General features: G+C 37.4%; 1 protein-coding gene across 1 annotated transcript; it reads right to left on the bottom strand.

The window, feature by feature from the left end:
- Positions 1-560: 560 nt before the first annotated feature.
- On the bottom strand, positions 561-3,873 carry LOC149174821 (disease resistance protein Roq1-like). Its single transcript, XM_089419422.1, has 4 exons — positions 3,142-3,873; positions 1,557-2,646; positions 1,129-1,422; positions 561-987 (listed from the first exon to the last, which is right to left on the bottom strand). Exons 1-4 carry the CDS (start codon positions 3,642-3,644, stop codon positions 700-702), a joined length of 2,175 nt encoding a protein of 724 aa, XP_089275548.1. The 5' UTR covers positions 3,645-3,873; the 3' UTR covers positions 561-699.
- Between the last annotated feature and the right edge of the window lie 7,820 nt (positions 3,874-11,693).

Here is an 11,693-nt window from a genome sequence, read left to right as displayed (position 1 = left end):
AAAGTGTTGTTATAATTCACCACTCGCTTGTGTCCTTCTTTCTTCATAAGAGTCTTCTCCTTCACTAGAGTCTTCTTCTCCTTCAATAAAGTGTTCTATAAAGTGTTCTCTAGGAGTCGGCGCAGCTGCTCTACTACCGAGACTGGAAGCCTCTGCACAGCGAAGCACCTGGACAAGTTGAGATGTTGGAGGCCTGCTAGGTTCCCAACCGAGTCCGGAAGCGTCTGCAGAGCGTCGCACCCGCTCAAGTCGAGATGTTGGAGGCCTGCTAGGTTCCCAACCGAGTCAGGAAGCGTCTGCAGAGCGTCGCACCAGCTCAAGTCGAGATGTTGGAGGCCTGCTAGGTTCCCAACCGAGTCCGGAAGCGTCTGCAGAGCCCAGAACTCGCTCAAGTCGAGATGTTGGAGGCCTGCTAGGTTCCCAACCGAGTCCGGAAGCGTCTGCAGAGCGCCGCAGCCGCTCAAGTCGAAATGTTGGAGGCCTGCTAGGTTCCCAACCGAGTCCCGAAGCGTCTGCAGAGCGCCGCACCCGCTCAAGTGGAGATGTTGAGATGTTGGAGGCCTGCTAGGTTCCCAACGGAGTCCGGAAGCGTCTGCATAGCGTGGCACAAGCTCAAGTCGAGGCTTGCTAGGTTCCCAACCGAGTCCGGAAGCCTCTGCAGAGCGCGGCACGAGCTCAAGTCGAGATGTTGGAGGCCTGCTAGGTTCCCAACCGAGTCCGGAAGCGTCTGCAGAGTGGGCACCAGGACAAGTTGAGATGTGTGAGGCCTGCTAGGTTCCCAACCGAGTCCGGAAGCGTCTGCAGAGCGTCGCACGAGCTCAAGTCGAGACGTTGGAGGCCTGCTAGGTTCCCAACCGAATCTGGCAAACTTTCAAGATGACAACTGCCGGACACTACAAATATTTCGAGATGCTGCAGGTTCCCAATGAAATCTGGAACATTTAAAAGGGGAGCCTGAATCCACAATTCCCTCAGCTGCAGAGGTGCCTGCATTGTTCACATACATTATTAAAGTACGTCTAAGACTGTAAATGTCACAGGCAGTGTGTTAGAGGAAGACAATTCTTAAATGCAGTAAATTTTTACAATTTGAAGAAAAAACAAAAAATAGAAATTTAAAAAGAATACCTGAGATTCGTGTTGCCAGAGTGTTTTCAAAAATATTCCCTCTGTATGTAAAACTCTTAAATTCTTTGTTCCAATCCAGGAAGGGAAGGAGGACTCGGGACAGTTCAGCCAGTCTAAATATATTAGGTTTGGTAAATGGTGGCAAACATTCAATAGCCATGTAGGAAAATAACTTCCAACCTTAAGTAACTGCAACCTGTTCATATTACTCAATAAACGAGTGCGAGCAGGCTCCGCAAGGGTTTCGAAAGATTGTTCAACCTCATTTCCATCTACCAGTCTAATTCCACGCACCTGAATTGTTTAATCAGAGCTGTTAGAAACAAGATTCATTCTTGCAAAGTTTTAAGAATTCAAAACTAACCAGACACAATTGTGATAACAAGACGCTAATTGGAAATCTGTCGAAAACACTTCAAAATACTTACAGGTAATTGGCGGGAAAGCTTATGAAAAAGGTTATCAGTTGGGTTCCAAAGCCGAAGCTCACCATCAGGAGGTTCCTTCTCTGCCAGATATCTGCCCATGTCTCTGACATGGTCATGCATTCTCAGACGGTTTTCACTGTCCACTTCCACCAAGCATCTCTTTTCCAGCTTCCAAAGACCCAGCGACCCTTCCCAGCGAGATCCATTCCAAATTCTAATGACTCTGTCTCTGTCTTCTCCTCTGAAGAAGCAGGCAATGTCTAAGAATATCTTTTTCTCCTCCTCATCGAGACCGTCGTAGCTAATTCTTAGCCTGCCTTGTATATCATCAGGAAGCATGTTGGAGATTTTGCGAAATTGTGCTTCCCAATGATTTAAATCATTTATTCCACAGAGAAGCGACCCAAATACTTTAATAGATAACGGCAATCCAAGGCAGGCACCCAAAAACTTTTCAACCGCCTTGTCAAATCCGACAGCAGGATGAGGCTTGCCAAATGCATGCCAGCAAAAGAGCTCTCGGGAATGCTCTGGTTCGAGACCTTGTAGCCTGTAAATCGACGTCTCTGGAATCTGTGATCTTATGAGAACATCCTCATTGCGTGATGTCACTAAAATTAAGCTATTGGTTTTAAGGCGATCTTTCGCTGGTAAAAGTAATGCCTCCAACTGCTTAACATGGTCCACATCATCTAAAATAATGAGACAATCAGAAGATGGAAGATACTCTCGGAGCTCTGCTTTGCCTTCATCAGTGCTGCGTATTTTCATTTCCTTTTGAGTTAAGTCCTTTAAAAGGTAGCTCTGCAAGGTAGTTAAAGTATTGTCTCTGATATCAAATAAAAAGCAACATCGCTTGTATTTTGATTTCTGATTGTTAAAGAACTCTTTTGCTAGGGTGGTTTTGCCAACCCCTCCAAGGCCCACAATTCCTATAACTCTAACCTTCCTATCTTCCTGCTGCAATGACATTGTGGTTTCAAAGTTTTCTAATTTTCCCTCCAAGCCTTGTGGATATTCTGACACATACAGTTTTCTTTTCACATTTTTCAGCACTCCTGCCACCACTTCTTCTAGGAACTGCTCCATACTAGAACAGTGAAAGAAACCAAACATGAACAGTGGTTGAACATCAGACACTCGCTATGAAGTACAAGGGCAGAACTACAGATCTCAAAAGAATAATAGACAAGAAAGACGAATTTATTTTGAGTGATATTTAATCCAGATTTGGTTTCATCTTTATCATTAATCATAATTAGAAACAAATAAAGCTGCCTATATGCATGCATCGGAAGTTTTAATCACATTTAACTATGAAATTTTTATGAATTTAATTTGCTTTTGCTCCAGGATATTTGTTTATTTGTTCATTATTTTTCCAAAGAGATTTTATTGAATTTTTTTATGAGTGCTTATTGCTACCACGCAAACGAAATTCATCTTCATCTCTTTCCTTCTCTTTTAAAACAGAAATGGAAACAGATATTAAGGCTGAAAAGTCAGCATGTAGAAATGGGTACATATAGTGCTACCTATCTATCAATTAAAAGCTCAAATTTATATGGAGGGGTGGTTTTCTCACCTGTTGTATGTCGCTCGGTCAAAACCTTTTATATTTGCAACTGTAAACAGAGCATTCCTCCATTTTTCAATAATGTCGGAATCGTGTCGATGTTCAGGTTTGTTTAGGGCTTGAGCGTAGACTCCCTGCGCCCACCGAACCTGTGCAGGCGTGACACCAAAGAAGACTGGGATGATGGTGGACTTGTACTTTGACATAGAGTCTACCATAATTAGCAGCTCATCGAGGCACCATTTTGAATACGCATAATTTTCCGAAAAAATCGCTATATTCACTGAGGATGTTCTAACGACGCTTTCAAGTTGAGGGTTTATAGGATCTCCCTCGCGCAATTCCTTCTCATCTAAAAATACCCTCAAGTCATCTTTGCAAAGGCGATGGTAGAGATCGGAGGCCAAGGTTTTCTTGACATCCGGGCCCCTGTGATTGATGAAAGCATCAAACACATAGTCGTTGTTGTTGACGGTATCTGAGGTGAAGGTGGATGTTGAGGAGGAAGCCATTGGATATAGAAATGAATAACAAAGAAGTAAAGATTGAAAGTGCGTTGCAGAGCCGGGAAATGCACACTTAACCTCAATATTGTTGTCGTCCTCCTCGCCTTTATGGTCTCACTTAACCAGTATTATGCGCCTTAATCGCTCTCAATATTCAGCCAATTTATTGAAAAATTCAGCACTGAGATCTGGTTGAATTCTGTACTTCTTATTTTCTTGAAGAAGAGGCCTTTTCTCTTACTATTAATACCCTTTTTTCGTTTAATGGATGGAAGGAAGGAAGTAATAATACATTAGTCTGAACGGGGGCCACTACTTTTTCGAGTCTTGGATGTGACGCATTGATCAAACGTAAGCATTTAGCAGAAGTTCCGGGCAATTTCTCCTCATTTGTTTTCTTAGGCAACTTCTTCCCACTACCAGGTATGACGCATTGATTAAATATAAAGCATTTAGTCCAAGTTGGGGGGGTCATTTTTAAATAATTAAATAGTTTTTTAATAATGCCACCGCCCAGATACCTACGAAGCTTGCCACCAGATATCTACCCGGGCAAGTTGTAAAGAAAGTGGTTTCATTTTCCTGGAAAAAGAAGACAGAAGACAGTCACATCTTGTCATCTTGTAATTGTCGTCCGCGGACATACTTCGATGCTCACGATGATGTCTTTGTCGTAAGTTGATATATTTTTATGGATTTTATTTTTAAATTTGCAAGTATGAAAAGGAATCAAATCTCTTTTCATTTTAAAAGAGATTTGTATTTTAATAGATTTGATTTCTTTTCACCGATTTTAATTTTAAATTTGTAAATGTTGGGAGGAATCAAATCTTTTTCATTTTAAAAGAGGGAAAGAGATTTACACCTCAATAGATTTGATTTTTCTTATTATTAACTATAAAGAAAAAGATCCTTCAGCTTTTGATAGCTTTTTTTTGTACTATGTGGAACCTTTATATATTCTCAATATAATACAATGATGCTTTTTAGTTCTGAAAAAAACCATAAAGAAAAAAACTCTATTTTTTTATTTATGTATAAAATGATTCAAAATTACATTATGTATATACACTTTAAGTGTATTTCAAAAAAAAGTTTAAGTGCTTGTACTTTGAATTAGTATGCTTCTACTTAATATACTTTTTTCTATTTTACAGATTTAAAAAAAAAAAACTATATAAATAGCATTACTACAAAAATTAGTGAAAAATAATTATTTTCACCTCTATTAGAAAAAACAGCATACGGATTATAAGATTCAATGCAACTTTATGTAAAGTATATATACAAAACAAATAAAACCTTTCAACCTGTATTCTTTGTCTAATGTATGGCCTGTGATAGTGATAGTAATAACATGTAATAATGATAGTAATAACACTAGTAAGAAGAATATACACATTACCTCTAGATATGCCAAAAACCTTAATCTATTGGATGATAATAATAGTATTAATAAAAAGAATATTCACACTACCTTTAAATATGCCAAAAACCTTACTCTATAATCTAACGAGTGTACAACCAACCTATTTCAATCACATTTAAATCTTTTTATTAACTAACATTTCCATATAATAGAGTGACATTTCTTTAACATTACAATATTTAGTCCATATTATACTACACTCAATGTAATCACTTTAAAAATTCATCTCAAAATAAAACAATTTTTTTGACAAAGTTTTGATTTAACAAATGGTGATTAATTATCCTCCTCACCTTACAATAACTAAAACAATTTTTTTACAGAATTTTGATTCAACAATTCGTGATTAATTATCTTCCTTACATTATAATAACTAAAACATTTTTATTTTTTTTACAAATTTTTTATTCAACTAATCGTGATTAATTATCCTCCTAACCTTACAATGCAAATGTTTATAGATAGAGGGCAACTTGTTACAATGCAAATGTTCGTAGAGGGCCGCTTGTGAAATAATATCAGTGAATGGAAAGAATTTCGTAAGAGTTTTAGGAATCTGGGTTAATATGGTGCATGGTTTTTTATTCACTTCAAAAAGGTTTCCATTTACATGGATCAAGTTTGTTTGATAAGATATTTAAGGAGATTTTGCACTATAAAATAAGCATATAGGTATACTTTTCCATTTTTTTGGATGATTTTTTAATTTTATGTTTAAATACTAAATATCATAATTCTGGGGATCTTAGCATCTTTACAGAAAAATGTTAGGGTTTGTTATAAAATATTGATATAATAAACTAAACAAATATAATAGAGTGGGAATAAATAAATAAATAATATTATTTTGAAATTAAAATTTTTTATAATAATTTTATAATGTAGATCAAATGATCTACGGGGTCTTGGATAGATGGTGGTCGGGTGTTTGTTAAGGCACTCCTTGATGTGAAGTTGATGGTTCAATTCCCCGTCCTCATAGACGTGATCATGTGCTTTGTTAAGGCACTCCTTGATGTGAAGTAAATGGTTCAATTCCCCGCCCTCCTTGATGTGAAGTCACTGGTTCAATTCCTCACCCCTATCAGGGTGATATATTGGACACGATGAAGATGTGCTTACAAAAAAAAATAATGTAGACCAAATCAACTATAGGGTGATATATTGGACATGTGAAGATATGCTTACAAAAAAACAATAATGTAGACCAAATCAACTATAGGATTTTAAACCCCGGATGCGGGTGAGGGCATGTCACAGAGGGACGAGCCACATGCCCAGCATGTGCCGCCCCGTGCCAGCATTGAAGATTAATGGAAATTCGCCGTCGGGAATTAAGGTCTGAATGCCCAAGCTCTTGGCATTCAATGCCGAGCAGGGTGATACGATGGAGGGTCAGAGAGGAGTTAAGGCGGGCTTGTTTCGAGGTCCTGCAGCGTCTCTTCAAAGGGAAGCCAGCGCATTACAATTTCATAAGAATGATGAGCAGGGAATGCTGCAGATTCAGAAGGAACCGGATTGGGTGGACGATCAACCACCTTGCAGGGCAGTCTCAGCACTCTGTAGCTGCCACTCAGGGGTATGTATCGAGAGGGAAAAGCACGCCGAGCACAACCAGGATAAATTCGAAGCAAGAAGGTCACTTTGAGACTGGTCTGGGGCAGAGTCTTGCCAAATTCGTGGTCTGTGGTCTCCTGAGCGAGGACGGTGGCAAAATCCACTTGGTGATTGTTCCACTGTTACAATTCAGTTACAGTGCTCCCTCACCGGGTTCTGCGGGGTCCTCATCTATTCGACAGTGGTCTGGGAACAAGAAGAACGCGGTAGGGGCACCATGGTCAAGATTCGAGAGCGGCAGACGAGCAGGAGAGGTCCAGGGAGAGGAACGTCTTCACGACGCCCAGCAGCAGAGGAGCATCATCATTGTTGCTGTTGCTACTGCCATCGGAGGGCGAAAGCAACACCAGTCCAGGTTGGGCAATTCTTGGAAGTTGGAAGCTCGAGTGAGGGAGAGTCAGGGCTGCCAGCATTTGGCTCTGTTGTCTTCTCCTTGGGTGGTTCGAGGGAGAATGCGGGCATCAATGCCCATATCTCGGTGCTCTTCACCAAAGCTCCTGAAGGGAGTGACGGAGGGAAGCAGCCTGAGAAAGCAGAGCTACAGCAAGAAGGCAAGGGGGTGGAGGGTCCAGTGCTGCAGTTACCTATTGAAGCGAGCACCTCAGGTAAAGAAATACAACAATCCCCCCCCATCCCTCTGGAACAGGCTGCCCCGAACGTTGCTAAGCATCCAATGGAGTTGTGGGATGGGATGCCGGAAGGTCAAGGATGGAGCTACATCTACGAGGCAGAGCCCGAGGACTAAGCCCCAGACGCGATCTCCGGAGTACGCATTTTTACATCGGCATCGGTTTTATCCAATAGCTTCAGCGGGTATCTGCATACTGTTTATTACTATGTCTACTACTGTTTATGTCCATCTGCAGTTCTTCATTTTGTCATGCTACTGTCTTTCTCTCGTTGTTTTGTTATGTAATTGTCTTTCTCTCGCTGGGACAAGTCTCGTTGCAAGTTTGATGAAGGGAAGCCCCTGCGAGGGACATGTAGTCACGGTCTAACTCTTTGCTGCTCTATGTTAGCCTACAGTCATGTTCTTTTGGTCCTTTGTGTCAGTATGTTTGGCGAGTCAAGTAGAAGCCCCTGCGAGGGAATATTTCATGTCAGAACAAGCTATCCCAGGCGCCATAGTTGGCCCTGGTCCTGTCTCTCAGTATGTACAGTTCACATGTAAATACCATATAATATAATAGATAGTCTTTTACCGAGAAAAAAAAAAAAAAAAACTATAGGATTTTAAAGAAAATAAAGAAAATCATTACAGGAATCTCCAAGACACTAATTATTTTTATTAAGAAAATTATTGGAATTTTATGCCTTTAAATAGGCTATATTAAAAAAGAATACTATGGGAAAAAGTATAGGTTTTCAAGGAGTTCAATAATTTAATTTAACTTTATAAATTTTATGTGTTAAAATAGTGTATTTTAATCATCTAATTTTCGAGAATAAACCTCATATACATTTTCCAAGAAATATATGTGTGTGTGTGTGTGTGTGTGTGTGTGTGTGTGTGTGTGTGTGTCTGCGTGTGCTATGATGCCTTTGATGTATGTTATAATTCAAATTTATAGTGGTGTTTCATAGATAGATTTGGGCATTAACCTTTTGTAAATGAGATGACTAACAAATTTGAAGAAAATTGACATGGTAGTTATAATGTAATTTATTAATTTCATTCTATATTTTGACAATGTAGTTGTAATGTAACTTATCTTTAATAGTTAATTAAAGAGGTAGATTTGTATAAGGAAATGATTGTATTAGAATGATGAATCAAATGCATTGTATGTGGAGTAGGTCTAGGAGTTATAGAGGTTTTCAAACATGATCAAATGGAAGGAAATTGATGGATCATCTATTATATTCATGAAATTATAAGTGAGAATGGATGTTTCTTGGTATGACTTTGTAAAAATATAATCAATGATGTTGTTGCAAGCTAGTTGGTTCAATGTCCAAGTCATAAAATCTAACATGAATGAAATATTACTAGCATAAGTCAAAGACACCACATAAAAAATGCAACTTAAATTGGAGCAAATGTTGAGATTCAAGAGGATTGACGATAATGGGGACAAGTTGTTGTTTGGTATATAAACCGAAGATGTTGTATTAAGGGTGAAATGGATGTCAAATAGAGCTATTTCTATGTAAAAACAAGTTGAAGTTGTTATTCCCTTTAAGAGTCTTGATACTCTTGAAGAAGGAAAACTAAGTCATCTTGATTTTGAAATGGAGCTTATTATACAATCCAAGAAAAAAAACAAAGCTCATGTATGAAGTTGGCATCAGTTAAAAGAATTTGGAAAAAGCAAAACTCTTATACTTCTTATAATATTTTACATGTGGTATCTTAAATTATTAAATTTTAACTTAGAACTCCATATAAAATATATGGAATTATTTCATCCCTTGAACTTAATTGAATTTTAAATGTGATTGATCTTGTAATTTTCAATGTTATTTTTAACATGTTAGTGTTATTTCTTGTTTCTACCCATTTGTTTTCTTATGTCTTAAAATCATTCCATGTTCTAGGCATTGTTCTTATGCATTAATGCTATTTTTTGTTGTATTATCAACCCATAATTTCTTGTTTCTGCCCATTTGTTTTATTATGTCTTGAAATCATTCCATGTTCTAGGCATTGTCTTTTATGCATCAATGTTGATTTTTGTTTTCTTATCAACCCATTAGTTTCAAATGGAAAGGCCACTCGAAACATCGTGGAGCTATTTCTTCTTATGTGTTAACTTGCCAATTTTAAATATGGAATGTCGTGACTAGTCATATGTCAATGTCTTTCATTCTTGTAGTGGTAACTAGTCAATTTTAAATTTACATGCACAACAAATATGTCGATGTTATTTCAACACTTGGATTTAACCTATTCTTTGATTCCTTTAGGAAATGATATTATTATGGCATAGAAGATTAAGTAGGCACTATTACTTGGGATTTATTGAAAAAGTAAGAAACATATGAATTGAGAATGGAAAAAGAGAGGATTTCAATTACATCGTTAAATAATTCATGATACAGACCACACTTCGTTATTCATTTTTGTGCAATCTCAACATGTGGACAAACATTTTTACCTTGTTGTGGTTGCACTGGTCCTACATCCACACACAAGTGGTTGCATTATTGTATGCACTTATAAAGAAGTATAAGACATTGGGCAACATCTCTTCCTTTTACCAATTTTTCTCGAATGAAGATATATAGTGAGAATTATCAAACATAATTGGTCGTTAAAAGAAATCATGAGAGTTTGATTGTACCTAACCAAAAGAGATGCATTCATCTCAAAAAGGGACATTGATCGAAATTGGATCCTCGCCAGGAAAAATCTCATTGTAAACTTTGTAATAAGGATTTAATTGAGTTTTTGGCATGTTTTACATACCCAACCCCTAAACTCTATTAGGATGGTTGGATAATCAAAATTTTCCTCTTAATCATCTTTCTTCACATGAATCTAAAGCCACTTATTAAATGGATGCAATCCATCCATCAGTGCCTTCCAAAAATTGTTCTCTTGCTTAGATAGCAAGAAGATATGGCCTTTTAAGGTTCTTTCGGATTCTTTACTTGATATGTCCCTATGCCTACCTAACATTACCTCCTATATGGCACCACACATGTTGGCTACCATGGCATTTTACAATTACACATCATCAAGTGTATAGACGGTCACTAGGTTTCACATTTGTCAAAGAAATTCTCCTCTCTTTGGTTTATCTCATCCTAAAAACTATCTCTATTATGGTGTATCACATCCTTGAACATTTTATCTAGTGAGGCATTTTGCACCATAAATTTTTATGCCACAATGTATTGCATTGGAGAAATTTTTCCTCCTCATAATAAAGGAATCATTTCTCTCTTTTCATATCATAAGAAATCTTTCTGTCTAGTGACAAATCACACCATATTTTTTAATGGTGTGATATGTCACATCACACCAATTGTTCTTTCATGTGACAAACATCTTTCCTTCTCCTCCTCCTCTTGCTTTATTTCCTTCCTTCTTCTTCTTCTCCTTCCTTCCTTTTTCTTTTTATTTCCCTTTCTTTCTTCTTATTTTCTTGTCCTTTCTTTTTCCCTTCCTCTCCTCCTTCCATCCTTCTTCTTTTCCTTTTCTACCCCATATCATACCTCCAATGTTTGGTTTTTTGCAACATTTCATGTTTTTAATTTTTTTAGGTGTGGTGCATCACACCAAATAATTTCAATGTGATACATAGCTCCATGTTCCCCTTACTTTCAACCCAAATACTTATCCCTTATTGTATTTCAAGGAGTATTTCTTCATGCAATGCATGTTAAATTATATGAATATTTTCTTCATGTAATACACAAAACAACTAAATTTGTATTAAAAAAAGACTTCCAAATTTGTTTTAAGTTTTCCTACAAAAACTGTGTTTTTCGTATGGGGAAAACACTTCTTTGAGGCCTCCTCTTGCTTCTACTAGGAAAGAAAATGAGTCATGGGCATTTAAACTTCATACTTGCTCAAACCTGTGAGAAAGGTGTCAACATTGTATTATGGGTTTTCACTCAAGAAGTATGGCTATACTTCCAAGGGCTTAGACTTGTATATCCTTCATAAGGAGGTTTAGTAAGCAAGGTTATTGGACCATAAAATTTTACTACTTTTTTATATTTATTAAAAAAATGTGCATTGACTTATTTTCTTAATGTTGCAAGAGTATCTCTCTCAAAGAGAGATCCCTTTTCCTTTTTAGACAACACAGAGCGATTATGTTGTTCTATAGGATTACTTCCCAAAATAATCAAAGGCTAGGGTCCACTGGGACCTCTTGTACTTAATTAATTGTTTAAAGCAACATATATGTTTTAAATAGAGATCCTCTTAGACTATCTCTCAAGTCTAGACAATAATCATCAAACCAAAACCAAATCAAGTATTTATCAACAAACCTTTTAAAGCATTAAACATAATATTAATATTTCTCTAAAAGGACTTTAAATGTTATCCT

The sequence above is a fragment of the Pinus tabuliformis genome, chromosome 4_1 (assembly GCF_031772625.1).
Source record: "Pinus tabuliformis cultivar Carrire ecotype Pingquan chromosome 4_1, CPIR1, whole genome shotgun sequence".
NCBI lineage: Eukaryota > Viridiplantae > Streptophyta > Pinopsida > Pinales > Pinaceae > Pinus > Pinus tabuliformis.
Note: the sequence above shows the minus strand (reverse complement) of the source record. Positions and strands in the feature narration are given on the sequence as shown.